Source organism: Lynx canadensis, chromosome C1 (assembly GCF_007474595.2).
Source record: "Lynx canadensis isolate LIC74 chromosome C1, mLynCan4.pri.v2, whole genome shotgun sequence".
Classification (NCBI taxonomy): domain Eukaryota; kingdom Metazoa; phylum Chordata; class Mammalia; order Carnivora; family Felidae; genus Lynx; species Lynx canadensis.
The window spans coordinates 59620470-59640222 of record NC_044310.1 but is presented as its reverse complement, the minus strand read 5'-3'; the positions used below and the strand labels follow the sequence as shown (position 1 = coordinate 59640222).

At 37.7% G+C, this 19753-nt stretch overlaps 1 protein-coding gene across 1 annotated transcript in view; it reads left to right on the top strand.

Annotated features, from left to right (window-relative positions):
• Positions 1 to 7740: 7740 nt before the first annotated feature.
• NEGR1 (neuronal growth regulator 1) overlaps positions 7741 to 19753 on the top strand; it is an 852270-nt gene continuing 840257 nt past the window's right edge. Inside the window, exon 1 of the mRNA XM_030326972.1 lies at positions 7741 to 8062. Coding sequence (XP_030182832.1) covers positions 7887 to 8062 — 176 coding nt within the window. The 5' untranslated portion in view covers positions 7741 to 7886. The remainder of the gene's footprint in view (positions 8063 to 19753) is intronic.

Sequence of the window (19753 nt, the reverse complement as noted above, 5' to 3'; positions counted from 1 at the left end):
AGAGCCTGGAGCCTGCTTCAGATTCTGTGTCTCCCTCTCTCTGCCCCTCCCCTGCTCTCTCTCTCAAAAATAAATAAATATTAAAAAAAAATTTTTTTTAAACCCTGAAGGGACATCACCTGTACAACAGCACAGAGAAATTTTAAAATATGATGTTCAGCAAAAGAATCCAGATGCAAAAATGTATATACTGTATCATTACATATTCTATGATTGATATGACTTTTAGATGAGTATATAGGAAAGCAAGCCATTGTTTAGAAAGGATGCAAAACTAAGTAGTGAAAATATAAAGAAAATGAGGAAATGAAAACCACGAAATAGTTCTAGGGACCAATTTTATGTGAGAAGATGGGGGTTGGGATTACAAAGTACTTCCAGAAGTCCTCTAGGGGTGCTACCAATTTTCTATTTCTTAATCTGGGTAGAATTAAATGGAGGTTAACTTTAAATAATACTGCACTGGGGCACCTGGGTGGCTCAGTCGGTTGGGCGTCTGACTTCTGCTCAGGTCATGAGCTGGTGATCTCATGGTTCGTGAATTCGAGCCCCGCATGGGGCTCTGTGCTGACAGCTTGCAACTCACAGCTCGGAGCCTGGAGCCTGCTTCAAATTCTGTGTCTCCCTCTCTCTCTGTCTGGCCCTTCTCCTCTTGAGCTCTGTCTCCCTCTCTCTCAAAAATAAATAAACATTAAAAAATTAAAAAAAAAATAATGCACTAAGGGGAGCCTGGATGGCTCAGTCGGTTAAGCGTCCCACTGCAGCTCACATCATGATCTCATGGTTTGTGAGTTCCAGCCCCATGTTAGGCTCTCTGCTGTCAGGCAGAGCCTGCTTTGGATCCTCTCCCTCTCTCTCTGCCTGCTCCCTACCCTGCTCACACTCTCCCTGTCTCTCAAAAATAAATAAACATTAAAAAAAAATGTGTGCACTAAGCTACACCTTTATATTTTATGTACTTTTCTGAAAGTGTGTTGTTAAACATGTGTTTTTCATCAGAAAAAAAAAAGATACTATGTACATGGGTGGCTTTTATGAATTTGCAAAGGTATTTTATATAGTCTTTTAAAGTTATTCCACTTCAAACCTGGCTGGTTTTCTCTAATCTTAGGGAAAACAATGACTTACTTCACTATGAATATCATAGCTTACTAAAGAGAAATAAAAATCCCAATAGTTGCTAGAAGTGGTCACGGAATGAAATGGCAATAGCTCTTTTCTTTCTACTCAGGACCATGTTTTAAAGCCATGATTTCACACCTTTGCTATGAAAATTTAGTAGTAAAAATTCATCCAAATTAAAAATCACCAATTCCAGTCAAGATGGCTTATAAATTTACACAGTAAGGATCTGCTCCTCATATATATATATATATATATATATAAAACACCCTTCACAGCAATTAACTTCAAAAAGGATCACAGACTTAAATATAAAACACAAAACTGTATAATTCCTAGAAGGCATCTTAGAAGAAAATCTAGGTGACCTTGGGTATGGTGATGTCTTTTTTTTTTTTTTTTTGATACAGCACAAAACACAATCCATGAAAGAAATATTTGGTAAGCTAAAATTCATTAAAATAAAAAAAAAACTTTTGCTCTATACAACATAAAGATAATTAGAAAACAAGCCATAGACCACGAGAAAATATTTGCAAAGGACACATCTGATAGAAGACTTTTATCCAAAATATGCAAAGAACTCTCAAAACTGAACAATTAGAAAATAGACGACTTGATTAAAAAGTGAGCCAAAGACCTTTATATACATCCCATCAAAGAAGATATATAGATGGCAAGTAAGCATGTAAAAAGCTGCTTCACATCATATGTCATCGGGGAATGTGAATGAAGATGACATACCATTACACACGTCTTTGAACGGCCCAAAGCCAGAACACTGACAATACTAAACTTTAGTGGAGATGTGGAACAACTGGAATTCCCACACAGTGCTGATGGGAAGGCAAAAATGGTACAGCCCCTTTGGAAGACAGTTTGGTGATTTCTTTTTTTTTTTTTTTAACGTTTATTTATTTTTGAGACAGAGAGAGACAGAGCATGAACAGGGAAGGATCAGAGAGAGAGGGAGACACAGAATCTGAAACAGGCACCAGGCTCTGAGCGGTCAGCACAGAGCCCGACGCGGGGCTCGAACTCACGGACCGTGAGATCATGACCCGAGCCGAAGTGGGACACTTACCCGACTGAGCCACCCAGGCGCCCCTGGTGATTTCTTAAAAAAGGTAAACATACTCTTACCATATGATTCAATAATTCCACCACTCCTTGGCATTTACCCAGAGAAGCTGAAAATTTATGTTCACACAAAAACCTGCATATGGACATTTTGGCTTGTTTATAACTGCCAAAACCTGTAAGCAATCAATGTATCCTTAATTAGGTGAATGGATAAATAAACGGGGGTACATTTAGACAATGGGATATTATTTAGTACTAAAAACAGATCAGCTATTAATTTATGGTAAGGGATGGAGGAAACGTAAATGTTTTATTACTGTGAAAGAAGCCAGTCTGGTAAGACAATATACTGTATGTTTGCAAATATATGACATTCTGGAGAAAGCAAAACTATGGAGACAATAAAAAGATTAGAAGTTGCCAAGGGAGAGATGAATAGGAGAGAGCACAGAGGATTTTTAGAGTAGTGATGATACTCTGTATGATATTATAATGATGGATGTATGTTATAATACATTGGACCAAACCCATAGAACGTACAACACCAAGAGTGAAGCCTAAGGTAAACAATAGACTTTGGGTGCTTATGATCTGTCAATGTAGGTTCATCCTTGTTTAAAAAAAATAAAACTGCCATTGTGGCAGGTGATGCTGATAATGGGGGAGAGTGTATAAAGGAAATCCATGTACCTCTCTTAATTTTGTTGTAAACCTACAATTTCCCCTCAATAAAATCTTTATAAAAATATGTATACAAGATATATTGCATATATTCTGCAATCAGAGCTAGAACTCTTTAGGAAATAAAAAGAAATAATAAAATAGAATACTAGTTTGAAAGTGTAAGGTTTTACATCCATGTTCTTCCAATAGAAAACATTTAAATTGACATATAAATAGATGCGCTTGAGATCCCCAGAGTTCTTTTGGAAATAGGTGAGGGAAAACCTTAAATAAAAAATGATGGAGGTAATTATTAGTTTTTTTTTCAGAACCCATGTAAATATGTGATGATAGTCAAAGCTGTACTCATTGTCTTACAAATGCAAAGGATAAAAATTTTAATACTTTAAAAATAATTTCCACCCACATTTATCATAAGACTTCACTTTCTGATTTAAGTACTTAGGTGAAATTTTCAGAGCCATTCTATGGGAATGGTTTGAAGCACTTTGAAAGTATCATAGATATTCTTGCACCCCTCACCGATCCCACTTCTTATTCTTTGCTTAATATCTACATTTAATAGATAATGTGATAAAAATTATAAATGAATTAATCACTATATGACTTTTGCAGAGAGTCAATGGTGAAATGACTTTGTTTTTCTTCTCCTTTATTCAACAACCATTTCCTAAGTGCATACCCTGTAGCTGTCACTATATAGAGAATACAAAGATTCAAGTTAGTTCTTAGAACTGACATCTAGTGAGTAGAGGGCTGGGATGCTGCTAAACATATTCCAATGCACAAGACAATCCCCACAACAAATTAGCTGTCCCAAAATGTCAAAAGTGTCTAGCTGGAGAAAATTTTCTATAAAGGAATATCTTCCTGCCCCGACCAAAATTCTTTGTAGTTCTCACAGTGACCTGCAAATCATTACTATACGTCAGTTTAAGTTGGCAACGTGTTCCAAATTTAAACCAGCTTAATTCAAAGAGTCAATTATGGCCCCAAGTTAGGGAGCTATTATTCATATGTCCTGATTATAAGGGCTACCTGACCAACTCTCAGGAATTACAAAGTGCTCTCATTAGCTGTTTCCATTGGCTGGGACCTGTATCTAAAATTTCTCATGCCAAACAGTAAGAGCATGAAAGAGGTATATGGGTCTACACACTCATCATCAGAAAACAAATGTGAATTTATATTCTACGTTTTTTCCTAATATGAATTTCATTTACACTGTAAAAATAAAGCTTGTTAAACTATGAAAGCTTAAGAAACTTCCTTATAACTACCTTTCCAACACCTCTGAGGTCTCAGGGCATGAAAAACAGGGATGTAAACCAGTCTAGATAATGACATAATCAACTATTGCACACATTGGGCTCCACCTTTCTCCTTCCAAAGAAACTCAAATTAGTTTCACTTTTTTTTTGAATATTAATAGTTGAGCTTTGAAAATAAAATAAATATACATGATTCAAAAGGAAGTAGTAATTCATTGCAATGCCAGTTCTTAAAACTCTGTCCAAAAGAGTATCCTACATCTTATGATAACCATTCCAATCCTTCCCATCTAAGAAGTTCAAACGATGCTGTTACCTCTTCGTGATACTTTAAAAATGTTCTTCTAAGGAACCATGTGGTGTCTGAGCTGGGAGGTTTTCTTTCTTTCATTTTGTTGTTATTTGTTTTTTTGTTCTGGCTTTCCCTCAGAAGAAGCCAAGACTGCCAGAATTTAAGCCTCTGCTTGTTAGAAATTGTAGACTGCAAAAGCAAATATTGGAAACCCTGTAACATCCTCTCAGAAATATACCCTTAGAAAGAATGAAGACAAAAGAAAGTCATAGGAGCTTTTAAAATCATATTCCTCCCTAGTCAGAAAGGCAGAAAAAGTACACATAGTAATAGGGGCTACCTGATGTACATGAAAATAATCTTCCCAATAGTCCATGCATCTATAAACTAGGTTTAGTTATTGCTTCCTTTGGATAGATTTTGTGAGACTTAAGTGCTTTATGATCAGTGAATGGCAATTGAGATAAAAACTAGAAATAATGAAAATAAACTCTTTGCCTTTAAATAGAAGTGGTTCCAGTTTCCTTTTACAAGCCCGAAGGGTTGTTGTACATATTAAAACTGCTGCACAGCTCCATCCCTGGTCACAGAAATTCTCCCCCTCCCCCCCCACCCCCCCGCCAAGATGTCAGATCTCTGGGAAACAGCAGTTACAAAAGGATGCTTTTCATAGCTTGTACTAGAAAACGCTGGCATCCCATCCTTGCATAAAATAGCACTAAACTGAGTCACAATGCCGGAAGCTGTGCCTTCTGCTTCTTTTCAATGGGATCTAGATCATTTCTAGAGAAAATATTAAATAATACTGCATAGTTTTGCCCATGCATATGACATGCTGATTCTTCTAATCTCCCGTTTGCCCTAGATAATTTTAAGCTTTATCCATCAGCGTACCACGGGAGAAAGAAAAACACAGTTAACAAGATGACAGTGTTATCTAGGTATTTGGCACCAATATTAGCAAGAGTCTGTCATTTGACAATTATTTCCCTAGCATACCAGACGGTAAAGAAAATGTTTTCATTCATCCGCAAATGACTAACATTTTATTGATGTCTCAAAATGCGGTTGAATACTACTGCACTCTCAATTTCTGAGCCGGGTTTGAGAGTTAAGCTTGAATACTAATAACAGTAACTCCTGCTGCAAACGTCTCGGTTAATTGCCTAGCCTTGGAGTGTCAGTTCAACAGAGAGGCGATGCTGGTTAGGGGCTCTTGAAGCAGCCAGTTTGGTGGTCACAGGTGATGGGAACACTTCCCTTTCCCCATTTCCCCCCATATATCCTCATACACTGCGATAAAAATCACCCTGAGCACCGATACCGCCAAGCAAAACGACTCCCTGCCTGCCTCGTAAAGAGCTCAGTCTGGGGAGGCAGCCGGATGCTGACCCCTGCAGAGATTATTGCTTCTGTGCGCTTTGCCAAAGGTTCCTGCTAGCATTATGGAAAACGAGTTAGGGATGTGCGGTTTTGCTTTATTTATTTCCTCCAAGGGAAGAAGGACTGGAGTCAAGGCGAAGAAAATCTTCAAAGACTGCTTAAGGGAAATGAGGGTGGTGGTGGTGGTGGTGAGCATATTTTTTTAATTACTTGTTTCTCTCCACTTCCTCGCTCTGCTTCCCAAACTCCTCACTGAAGAAGATTGATTGGCGTAACTGCTATTGACTCCAGCCTCGGTTCTCGCATTGATCTGTAAATGGCCCGGAATAGCTAAAGGGTCTTGAATCTGGAAATGAGTTTAAGAAGCGAAGAAGTAGGAAAGGGTAGGGGGCGGCCCCTTGCGCAGCACCTGGCTCTGCCTTAGGCCAGGACAGCGGCTCCCAGCGGCAGGGCGAGCGGTTAGGAGGCTGCGGCGTGCGAAACAAGAGGGAGCCGCTCTGTGCCGCGAGGAGGAAATCTGTCCAACCTGGTTAGGAGGCTGTTAAAAAAAATATAACCCCGTGACTCGTTAAACCCGAAAACTCTGCCCTGTCTAGATTCGGATGCGCTGATCATTATGCCTGATAGGCTCAAAGGGGTTAAACTGCCTCTTACATAACAGGACTGCCTGGCTCTACACAATTAAAACACTTGATTGCAGTCTCTTCCGACTGCGTCCAGCCTCGACCCGCCCCGTCCCTCCCACCGCGCCTGCGTGCCGCGCGCCCACAGGCCCGTGCGCGCGCATATCACACACACACATCCATACACACCCTCCGCTTCGACCATGCCTCACACATACACCGTTTAGTGTCAGCATGCACGAGGGACGGGTAGCGGGCGCCCTCCAATCCGTATTGACTGACCCAGTAGACACACCAGCTTCGCTACCGCAGGGCCTTGCACGCACCCTTTCAGGTGCCCTCAAAAAGCAGCGCTCCCGCCACCGTCCTACCTATTTCCGAAAAGAGGTAAAGAGTGAACTAGTTGGCCGATTGTAGCCAACTTGTCGACTGTAGTGCCGTGCCCAAGCGAGATTGGAAAAAAATAAACAATAAAATCTCACGGTCCTCAGCGTCATGATGGCGCCGACTACAACTTGGAGGACTTTAAAGTTACGGTGTCTCATGAGGTAAAACGCACCAGAGAGGAAAAGCAATGCGCCCCTCGGCTCTCTTCACCTCAGCACCGACACGGAGACTTTTCTAGCAAAACATCTCTAGTGCACATGACAAGAAGGGTAGCATTTTGTCTAAGACCCAGCTCTCTTTTCCTCTCACTTTGCGTAATTGTGATATACCTCCTCGGGATTTTTTCCCCCGTTTTCTTTCTTTTTTTTCTCCCCTTCATCCCCCCCACCCCGCTGCATCCCCAGTCCCCGGGCGGGGTTGCTAAGGAAACGGCCGCTTGGCAACGCGCGCGAGCCCGGGGGCCAGCGGCCGCCGCTGCGCCCCGCGCTGCTTCTGCTGCTGCTGCTGCTGCGATTGCAGCCTCCCGCCGCCGCCGCTCGCCCTGCCTCCGCCGCCGCCGCGCCTCCTCCCTCACTCGCCGGCGCGCTCGCCTCCTCGCTAGATGGTGTGCGAGCCGCCCGAGAATTAGACTCACTCCGGACTCGGCCAAACGCAACCGAGAGGAGGTGTAGTGTGGTGCCAGGGGGTGGGAGGGGAGGGAGGGAGGGAAAGCGTAGAGAAGGAGGAGGGGAGGCAAAAAAAAAAAAAAAAAAAAAAAAAAAAAAGAGAGAGAGAGAGAGAGAGAGAGAGAGAGAAACAACAGCCAACAACTAGAGGGGGAAGGAAAAAAAAAAGAAAGGAAAGAAACCCCCCACCCCCCCACCTCCCAAAACTCCCCCCACAAAATAAGAAAAAAAAAAAAAAGAAAAAAGAAAAAAAAAAGAAAAAAAAAAGAAAAAAAATCCTGTGGCGCGCCGCCTGGTTCCCGGGAAGACTCGCCAGCACCAGGGGGTGGGGGAGTGCGAGCTGAAAGCTGCTGGAGAGTGAGCAGCCCTAGCAGGGATGGACATGATGCTGTTGGTGCAGGGTGCTTGTTGCTCGAACCAGTGGCTGGCGGCGGTGCTCCTCAGCCTGTGCTGCCTGCTACCCTCCTGCCTCCCGGCTGGACAGAGTGTGGACTTCCCCTGGGCGGCCGTGGACAACATGATGGTCAGAAAAGGGGACACGGCGGTGCTTAGGTAGGATGAACGGCGTGCTTTTCGTACTTGTCTCAGTCTTTCTTTCTGTGTCTCTTTCCACCCTTCTTGCTTTTATTTATTTATTTATTTATTTATTTAACCCCGAGTAAGAATGCTGGTGGTGATCACCATCAAAAAACCACACCGCAAGGAATACAGGTGCTGCTTCTGCCCGGTGCCTGGCCCCTTGATGCTGGGGCAGGTAGGAAGCTGGACGCGTGATGCTAAAGCACTTTGCGGGAACGCCAAGTAGCCCAGGGATGAGTGAAGTGTGAGGTTTAGGAGGGGCAGGTGCCACTTTGAAACTCAATTCACAAGGTCTCTGTTTTACTGTCATGGGGTACTCGTGGAGAGTCTGACAAGTTTATCAGGTTTGTTTCTATTTTACTCTAGCCTAAGCGACTTTTTCAAACTGCTGCCTCCCTGCTCCCATTTATTTTCCCTTTCACTTGGACACTTAGGCTCAATTTCTCCCTCCTCAGTTTTCTTTCTTTCCGATGATCGTTTTCTCCCCTCTCTTTCTCCCTCCTCATTTTCTTTTCCCATTTTTCCACTTCCTTCCTACTCTCCTTTTCCTCTGTTGCCTCTTTTCGTCCCTTTTCTGTGCTCTCTCTATTCTTTCCTCCCTTTTCTATTTTCTCCTCCTGTATATCTTCACCACTCTGATTTCTGATCATATTTAACCACCTTTCCTCCACTCTTCACCTTTCTCCATCCCTTCTTTTTCTCCCTTATTAATGTTCCTATTCTGTGGTCTTGTCTCCCTGTTTTTGACTCACATTCCCCATCCTTCTTCCCACATCCTTTCCCATCATCGTCACATACACATGCATGTTCCCTCTGAACCCTTACAGTACCATCTTCTCACACTCACAAATCTCTTTCCCTTAAACACACTCACTCACATACTCTCTGTTTCACATCCTCACACACACTGGCCCTTCCGTGCTCTAACAGCCACTTTCATATTCATGTTCTCTTTCACTGTTTAAAAGGCACACACTCCTTTACTGTTCCACACGCTGTCACTCTCACACATGTGTACACATGGTCCCTCTCTCTATGTTTCTCTCTCTCTTTCTCTCTGTTTCTCTGTCTCTTCTTTCTCCTTTCCTTCCTCCCTCTTTCCATCTTTAGTTTTACTTCTTTTTCTCACCCTTCTTTCCTCCCTTCTTTTCCCTAAGGTTGAGCACCGAAATGTTTTGTCATTAGCGAACATCCGTAGCCCGATTTTACCCCAAATCAACACTGCAGAGTGAGATCCTGGAAACATTTTTTTTTTCTCTTGTGAAAATATGAATTGATGATCAGCAGTGCTTAGATCTAAACAAGGCTAAACACTCTTATTCCTTCATTTCTCATCGCCCTACCTTCTCCCCCTGACACCCCCAACTGACGTACACTTCAAATCTCCCTGAAAGATCTTCTTTCTCTCCACTGGGTGGTAGTTGGCTCGTAAGTGTGGATGCACAAAATCAGTATACGCGGCATGTCTAAGGTGAAAGAGAGTAGGCTATGTTTCTGTTTGAATTGTGCAACATATTTTAAATTTAATGATCTGGGTTCTGGGTGTGGTATATGTTTTACACCTTCTGAAACATGAGTCCAAATTGGTGTGGAATACTATAATAATTTCTGACATACCCTAATAACTAATATGCTTTTATAATATATGTTATCTTTGCTGCTGTAAATACAAAATGCCACTGAATGTATACAAAAATAACAAATAATTTGTTATAACTTTAATACCTTTTCATTGCTGGTAAAAGCTATGAACTCTATGTCACATAGAGGGTATAAATAAAATGCACATTTTCTTTTTTTTTTATATTAAGTTTGTTTTGGAAGTTTGAACAACAGTGGTAAGAACGAAACACTATCTTCAGAGGCTGCAAACACATATCATGGGGGCTGCAATCTATGTGTTTGTAGCAGTGCACTGCTTATTTGTAATGAGCATTAACATTTTCAACCCAAAGTGTTTGATAGACTACTTGCCTTTTGATGATATATCTTGGCATTTTATTTCTAATTAATCTAATACATGCTATGGCTAACTAAAATAGCTGGAACCACATTCTGCTTCTAGGAGACCTATATTTAGTTCACCCATCACTTACAATAGTGAAGCTTCTCTAACTAGTGGGGGCAATATCTTTCTAGTGTTATTGCTTTGGTGCAGTCCTTGTTTACTTGTGTACATGGCACCACATCCATTTATAGGCTGTATCCTGAGTTTTGTAATATCTTAATTAGAGAAATTTTGACTTTTAAACTTTTTAGAAAGAATAGAATCTGTCTCTTCTAAGTGATTTTTTTTTTTTACCGATTACAGTGTTTATTTTTTTAATAAACAGAATAATTTTGTGTCATATGAAACAGAAATCCTATCAACATTACTTTTTACCCAAAGTCATTTGGGTAGTACTAATTCTGTAATTCTCTAGGGAGTATCCCACTTTTTACCTTTCTACATTGCTCATAGGTTTTTAAACTATTTTAATATATGCATTTATAAGAAATTTTCTCTCTGTTAAAAAAGTGTTAAATTGTATGAGTTGTTTTTCTTGACTCTTCTTCTGTATCTGGCATTTACTCTGTTCATAGACCACTACCGACAGAGCTTAAGGACTAATTGAGTGTGTTAGTCAGGTGCCATATTTCTTATCAAAAGTAATGTCATAGTTATAGTTTATGTTTTTACATTGGAGACTTAGAATTATATTTGATGGTATTCTCTAATTAATTAGGAAACAAAACAAAACAAAATTTACCCTCCTGCATACACCCCCTCACATCAAAGTACAAAAATCTGGTGTTCAGGAGAACACTTTACTGAATTACATGATATCATTCATTAAGCTTTACCCAATAGGCTCTATTTTTAATGTAACACATTCCTCAAAAGTGTCTCTAATAAAAAGCAAGTAGTGGTATAGCAGTTATCAAATAACTTTAAGAGCTAAAGGCCCGAAAGTGCAAAAATGTCGGTCAGTGACTCTGTTGCTTGTGGTTACATTAATGAAACAGAAGTTTAAAGGTCAAATGATACATTTCTATCTTCTAAATGCCAGAATGTCTGTTTTAGAGAAAAAAAAATAAAGAAAAACAAAAGTTTCCCTAAGTGGCATTATGATACGAAAGGGAAATCGTTCTGTGATCTACTAACTATATGTATCATTTTATAAATCATCTTCTCTGTTTAGCTTAGTGAACTTATAATGAAATTCCATTTCATAATTGCAGCATTCTTATCATTTGAATTTTGCCTTTAAAGTTAGTGAAGCAATATATTAAATGTCAAAATTCCCCTTACTTCTAATAATGTTATTCACTGATAAATCTCTGAAGGATTCACTTGAGCTATTTGGACCTTCTTGATAATGTATGTAATGATACATCTATTCAATATAGAGAATTTGGTACCTCCTTTACTTAAACTTTGGATTTCATTAAATGCATGCATGTCTTAGAGTGCATTGTAATTTACTACAAACGCAAATTAATGTTTGCATTAATTTATTAAATATTAACTTAAATTGCTACTATGTTTAATACATATTTTATTTTATGTATTTTATGCCTAACAAAATTTATTAATCTGCATGTGGAGAAATTAACTTTTTCTCCAGTCTTCAAATTGCATTTTGTAGCACATGGAAGATAGGAGTTAATGTTTCCTGGGGTGACATAGCAAAGAACAGAAGATGCTAGAACCACATTAGTCACATTGCAGGACCCTCTGTTTCTAGACCTGAAGAATCAAGGGGAACATAATAAGGTTCTGGATCAGTACATCAATTTCAGATGACTTTTAAAATATTGGTTTGCAGTCGCTTTAATGTGAATCAGTTGCTTTATTTGTACCTTATTAACAAACACAGCTATGTTAACATGTCCAAAATGTGTAATATTCTTTGGAAACAATACAAGGAACATCCTCATTTATATCCTCACAGTGCCTGAACATTTTCTTAAATACATGTCATTTTTAAGTTAATTCTTTCAATCTGTTTCAACTTCAGCTCTTCTGTATGAATTTTGTACATTTTAAGCCGCCTTCCTGATATGAATTCAAAATATCCTATTCTCTGCTTGTCATGCTTTAATCAAAGAAAGGAAGAGAGATTCTTTTCTTAAATGTGATATCTTCTTTTACCTTAGCAAAGTTGAACACATGCTGTCATTTTAACACTGTAGGTTTGAATGGAGGTTATATGAGATCCCAATATGATATTGTAATATGAAGGACGATTTTTGCTTACAGCAGAGAACATAGGGCACATTTGCACAGAAGATATTTTCGTTGGAAGCCACAAAACTTTCGCAAGTAGATTTATAAGTGGATATGATGAGTATTTATCACTTCTTGGAACTATTTGTCCTATACATTCATTCGCCTTTTGATTAGACTACATTAATTAGTTTGGTTTGAAATGCATGCTGTTGGATATAAGAAAGTAAAGGATTTATTTATGAGAATGCAGAATTACCTATAGTAGTAGAAATCAATTGTGCTGTGCTTTTGGTATATCATTGGATTGTCTAATATTGTCTGTTGAGTCATTCCTACACATTGATGCATTACATATTTCAAATACATTGTTTAACTATGTAGGTGATTTCAGTTTAGAATATTAAGGCATTATTTAAAGACCTATAAGCTTATTAAGTAGTGTTGAACAAATATTTTTAAAATTCTGAAGTTTTTTTCCCTTCTTTAAAAAAGAAGGGGAAATAGATTATCTTACTGAGTCATTTGGGAAAAATGTGTTCTAGAATACAGAATAAAATGCTACACTGTTACCTGTAGTGACTTGCAAAGCTGTTCAATTAGCATGACACATTGTTTTGTATATTAATACACAATCATTTGTTATATTAAAGGACAATGTAGTATTTTAAATTTTTTCTAGGTAAATTTATTTTGCCTAGTCTTTTCAGTTTAGAAGAATTGATAAACCCATGTGATTGTATAAATCTCTGAACACATTGATGTTAATGAACTACTTATTTTAAATAGATTGGCTTTGAAATTAAACACCTCCATGAAATAAGTTATTTTTTGCACTACCTGACTTCTGAAGAGCTTAGAGGAATGTTCACATCTTGTTTGTGACAGTTCTGGGCCCAATTAACCAGTCCAGCCTTTGTCCTTCTGCTACCCTAGGCTATTGGAGATAGATGGTAGAGCTAATCCCTGAGACAACATTTCCCAGTCAGCCACTGTCATCTGCCTTCAGGTTGTGTAGTTGCATGATGGAGGGGAGTTTGGGGAGAGGAGAGGATGTGATGAGTGAGACACTCCATTCTTCATTGCTTTGGGCAGCATCCAGGGGATGCTCCATCTCCCAGGGGAACCTCTTTGTTCCATCCTCCACTGGATCACTGGCTCATGGACTTCTATTTACACTCTCATCTATTCATTCTCATATCTTAGGAGTAGTAGTGGCTTCCTGCTCTTCTAATTTCCTGAGCTGTCTTACCATTACCTATATGGCTTCTCAGCTTTTCTCAACACTTTGTAATCAGTTTCTTTCATTAAATCCCTCTGTTTTAAATAACCTGAATGTTTTAAGTTTTGCTAGTGGAGCCCTGATTGATATACAGTGAAAGGTAATAGCTTCAGTTATTTTAATTATATTTGATTAAATGAATACTTTGCCCATGGCATGATAAATGTTGGTTACTAGCACTAGATATAGGAGTTGTTTAGGGAGACGTGCATAGAAGTTAAACCATAATGACATTAGGGCATATTACAAAGAAGAAAGGTTTTCCTGCACCCAGATTATGGTGAGAATAATAAACGAAATGTGTAAATATTTAATTAAATATACATTGATTAATATTTGAGTTAATAATGTTACTATGGGTGGGAACATAAAGAAGTTGATGAATACATATTGGCAAGATTCAATAATTCTTTCTTTCTTTCTTTCTTTCTTTCTTTCTTTCTTTCTTTCTTTCTTTCTTTCTTTCTATTGACTGAGCAAAAAAGAAGAAGGGCTAACCTCTGTTTGTGGATATGGGATCCGAATGCTGAGATAATTCCTACAGAGTTGCCTATTCAAATCAATAGGAATTAAAGACTTTTCTTTTATGAAGCTTAATACCTGAGGAACTAATCAAAATTTCCAGTTTCTTATGAAGTATATAGTCATAAAAATGCACATGAGTCCAGTGTTTTGGCCACTGTAGAAATTAGTCTCTCAAGCCATTTGAATCTTATGATTAGAAATCAGATCACTTTTCTATAATATCCTGTTAAGACATAAATTAAGACATTATAGACATCATGTAACTTACATAGAAGAGGTAAGAGATGCTTCGTTAATAAGGTTTTCTTTTTTTCTTATATCTGTCTTCTTAACCGAATATTAGATCATGTGACATCTTCTCTAATTTCTTCAAAATACCCTCTGAAAGGCACTTATGTAGGTGTCTGGTTCCAATATAAACAAGCATTCACGATAAAGTTCTACCTTTGGTATATTTCTCCATACTTTTGCAAGAAAGATGGCATCTTAAAACCATCACTGATGAACTGAATCTCTCAAGGATGCTTAAGAGAGGATTTCTGAATTGGGAGGGAACTTGGACTTCTTGATCTCTGCCATGCCATCCATTTTAAAGTTTTGCTGATCTATTATAGATTGTCATTGACACTTCCTACATATAAGAGAAAATAGAATTTATTGCTCTTTTTACCTAGGAGAATCATATTACCTGCCTTTCGGCTTTTGTATAGGAAATTTTAAATTGGGTCACATGCTTTTTTTGTCTGGTATTTTATGGATTTCAAATTCACCAGTGGAAACAAGAAGTTCCCAAACTACTGGAGAGTAAAATGTAGGATTTTCCTATATGGCCATAATCATTATCAAACTAGATTTTAATTTTTTTTAATGTTTTTATTTATTTTTGAAGAAGAGAGAGAAAGAGAGAGACAGAGCATGAGCGGGGGAGGAGCAGAGAGAGAGGGAGAGGCAGAATTCGAGGCAGGCTCCAGGTTCTAAGCTGTCAGCACAGAGCCCGATGTAGGGCTCAAACTCATGAACTGTGAGATCATGACCTGAGCCGAAGTCAGATGCCTAACTGACTGAGCCACCCGGGCGCCCCTCAAACTAGATTTTAATTAGTCCCTTATATCTAAAAATGTAGTATCATTTGCAAGATATTGAAGAAATTTACTAACAGCAGTTTTTTTGATATTTTGTTAAAATGTACTTTCCTGTTCTTTGCTAATTTTGATATACAAACCACCTGAGTGTGTAAGTGCTATGACTCTTGTTCATCTATTCCTAGACCTTAACACAGAACCTTACATTTTTCAGGCTAACATCTACTATTTTTTACATTAGTGAATCCCTGGAAGAATAAGCAAAGGGATAAATGTATTTGTTCTTTGGTTTATTGTTTCACATTTAATGATTGTATTATATTTAATACTGTGGCAGATCTACATATTTATAGTGATTAAGTACTTTTTATTGAATATATATCAAGAGTCTCTGCCTTATGTAATTCCTGCAGAAGTTCTAGTGGGTTAAGATACATACATTGGAATCACTCAGTATCTTTTAATTGCAGTGCATAACCTACTAGTGGGTCTTGAAGAAAGGTACTGGATACTAAAGGCATTTTTAAAATTAAATGTACCAAGTAGAGTAGAAGGCATTTTGTGTAATAAAGGTAAGTCTTGTCTGATAAAACTTTAGTGAGGGCTTCAGCAGGGAGAGTTTGAGACACAGTGGTATGATTGTAAGATTTTGAATTGTGGTTATAATTTTAAGAAGATCCAAGATTTTAAGTTATATAGGAAGACTTTTGCCATTTGCAATTATAATCATCAGATAAGAAAGACAGTTCAAAGTAGCAAAATGTCTGTTGTGACCTCCTAACATTTTTTTCTGTTTCTACCTCAACCCGTGGAGCTTCTTTTTCCTTTCTCCTAAGGATTCAATTAAATCAAATCAATAAAGATACAGGGGTAGAGAGAACTGGTTGATAACTCTCAATTATGAAAAGTAGCTATATGCCCCAAACCAGAGCAGCACTTTTGTATCATTCCAACCATCTCCCAGAGGCAGGTCAACAGTACTTTATAAACCACAGGGTATTGATACTAGCTGATAGAATTTTAATGTGGTCATATGGCTTTGATTTATAATGTTGAAGAGGTTATCTATTAGCATAGTGGTTTCTAAGCCATATCAAGTTCTGAATCCTGACAGAGGACCTTTGATGCTCTTAAGCATCCAGCTGGCATGGGAATTGGTCTTTTAATCACTTTTTCTAGGAAAAGGGGAATATAGGAAAGGAGGAATTTGGCAGGGTTGCCAGTGTTAAGTGTTGCTCTTTTGAACAGTAGCCAGTGCATTATACTTTTCAGATAGCTGGTAATTTGTTCAATTTAAGGAAAAATGTTTATAACCCTTTTCGGTCCAGAACTAAATTGTTCTTCAGTGAATTTCACTAAGTTGTTTGGATATAGGTCCAGTGTCCATGATGATGCTACAAGATAGGGTTTCTTTAAAGCTATTGCCATAAAGTACTGAAAAGTTTTGGATGATTTAAAAGGGCCATGGGAAAAATGTGTTCTGTTGTCTTCAGAAACTCCTTTCCTCTCATTCAGCTAAATTAAATTTAGAGATATTAAAAGGATTTAAGAGACATTGTGAACATAAGAACAATAATCAGAAGACAAGAATACTGTTTGTGTATTCTTTGCAATAACACTACATACTGTTGTATTGGGATATTAAATGAATAAATCAAAGGAATCATAATGTTTTCCTAATCTTATAGATAAAATATTTCTTATAGGAGAACATATTTAGATATATTTGATTTGTAAGTAACCTGTTTTCCATTAATGTCTTGGTAATTGATCAGCAGAGTTGATGGCACCTCTACTGCTTAACATATTGCTTGACACATTATTAGTGTTGACTGAAGCACTCGAAGGAGAGAAGGAGTAATGGGCAAGGGAGGAAGGTGAGGAAGGAAAGTGTTATGCTATATGAGTGACTTCTGATCAAATTACCTAAAATTTTGAATCACTGGGATGACATAAAATTAAGCCCACAATTTGTACTATATTACAATAAAAATGAAATAATAAAAAAAATACTGTTTTGTAATAAAAAGAATATATTATAGTAAAATAATTCCCATAAAATGAATACATTTCATTTTATATAATTCATCAAATAATTGGAATAATCCTAAACCTACACGCTTCCCATAATAAAGTGATGTATGTTATACAAACTGTAGTTCCAAAATCATATTTTACATTCGGATATATGTCTCCCTTCCAAGCTACTAGTCCATTTATATTTGTTTTAAAAAATACCTAATAACTCCATACCTTGGCCTGCAGTGCGGTCAGGGGCTAATTTTTTGGAGTATGTTCACAACAGGAAATTATATATAAATCTTTGAATAATTGCTCTCCTGTCTTATTGAGCATATGTCACTGATCGATATTTTTTTGCTCATACATCATTAATGTGGAATAATAGATATAAAAAGTTACTTTTGCTTATGCACAGAGTTTATCTCCTTTGGTATTGTTTAGTTGTATTGAAACCTGTCATGCTTTGAGGTATCCAGAATGATAGTTATGAGAATTTGAGTTCCTACTTCTCTACTTACTGGCTACATGACCTTGAACAAATAAATGCCTTACCCTCACTTTGTATGTCCTTAACAGAACTACATGGATTATATGAGATAATACACATAAAATGCTACCACAGTAACTACCACGTAGTAAGCACTAAATTTATATTAGATAATAATTTTGTGTTGCTTTTCTTCTCCTACTCTTAATCTGAAATTTGTTGTCACTATTTACTTATTGATATGGGTATATATTTCCCCATTTAAATCATTGATTCAATTATGTGTGAAGCATAATTTACAATATGCTTCACAATTGTACAACTGTACAATATTCAATGAATATATATTTTTGCTATGATTTTGTTAAAATAACATTTGTTGAACCCCAGGGTGTCAGATAGTCAGCTGTGACTGAACAACAAAACCACAAGGGAGACTGAATGAAGTAGAGATGTTTATTACTCACAGGTCCTGGAGGAAGCACATGGCATACTGCCAGGGGCCTTATGGGAAATCCAGGTAGAGAGATCAGCTGAACTGGAGTACATACCTTTATGAGGGTTGATGGGTGGAGTGTTTTGGGGTCTTGGTTCAGATCAGGTCAATTCTAACCAAAAAGAGTAGAGTTTTATCTTAGCCTTGCACAAGGGGAAGGTACACAAGAGGAGGCAGGAGAGAATGTCACTCACAAGGACTCCTTGAGGAAGTGGTATCAGGAACTTGGATTTGCTTATGTCTCTTCTGGAGATGCACAAGTGAAGGGGCTAGTGTCAGTGCGTTCAAGGCCCCTGCGTGCTACTTGGCAGCAATAACATGGGACAGTTTAGCTAAACACTTGGCATTTTGTATTTTAAAGATTCTGTTCAGTGGACATGATTGTGTTTTTGTTATTGAGCCTGATAAGCAAATGCAGTAACTCCAGGAGCCACAAATTTTATGCTCAACAGACTGATGGTGATTTGACTCACTTAACATAAAAGTAAGAATATCACTGTAATTAGGTGGTCACATGAAACATCGAGAGCAGAGGAAGAAATGAAAAGAGACAGAAGAGAAGACATGAGAGGGATTAGAAAGTACAATATGATGGCAGTGGAATAGTTAGAGGGTGAAGATTAACATTTGTGACAGTTTAGGAGAGAAGAGGTGATAACTGGTGACAACATTGGAATAGTCGATAAGAGGGTGAGAATAAAAAAGAAGCCAAATGTGTGTTCTGGATAGGGTAGCAAATAATTCTTCAGGATTAGATATGCCCTTATGTTTCTTTAGGGCATCTGTATGTATGCTGAAGGCAGTACAGTTAGAAGTAGTCTGTATGGGCAAGAACTTTCCATCTATATTGCCATTTTATTCATAGACAATACACTTAGGAGAAGCTCAGAAAATACACTTGCTTTAATTTTGCATATTTGCCAAATGCATAGCAGAGTGATTTAGGTTCATAATCATGACAAAGCCATCATCATCATGATTCAGATTTCAACTAACAGTCACTGTGTACCTACTATATATGACATACTTTCACAACAATATGCAATAAGTTATTGCTTTCCCAGTTTTATAGCCAAGTAAATTCAGGCTTAGAAAAATAAGTTAACCTGTCCCAGGTAAAAAGGGTAGTAGCTGAACAAGAATTCAAATCTAGATCCTTTTATCCCAAGTTCCATGGCTTTTCTACTATCTTGTGTCTCTTACTAAGAAAAAGATCAAAACAATGAGTAAATTTATTGCTAATTCATCTATTAAACATTTATTAAGCACTAGTTGCATTTTATTTGCTGATTAGCCAACAATGATAAAAAAAATCAAGGTATGTTATATGTATGAGGAAAAATGAGAGATTGTAAGTGAGATTAAATGCATACATCTATTACATAGTCAAGTGATTGGAAAATAGTGAATTCTTAAAATTATAAATATTATGAAATAAAATCTCTCATCCAATGATTTCATCCCTAATGATTAGAAGTTACTGATAATACAAGGGAAAAAAATGAATGGCTTTGAATACATTTATATAGTGAGGCATTCATTGGCTATTTTGTTGAATTT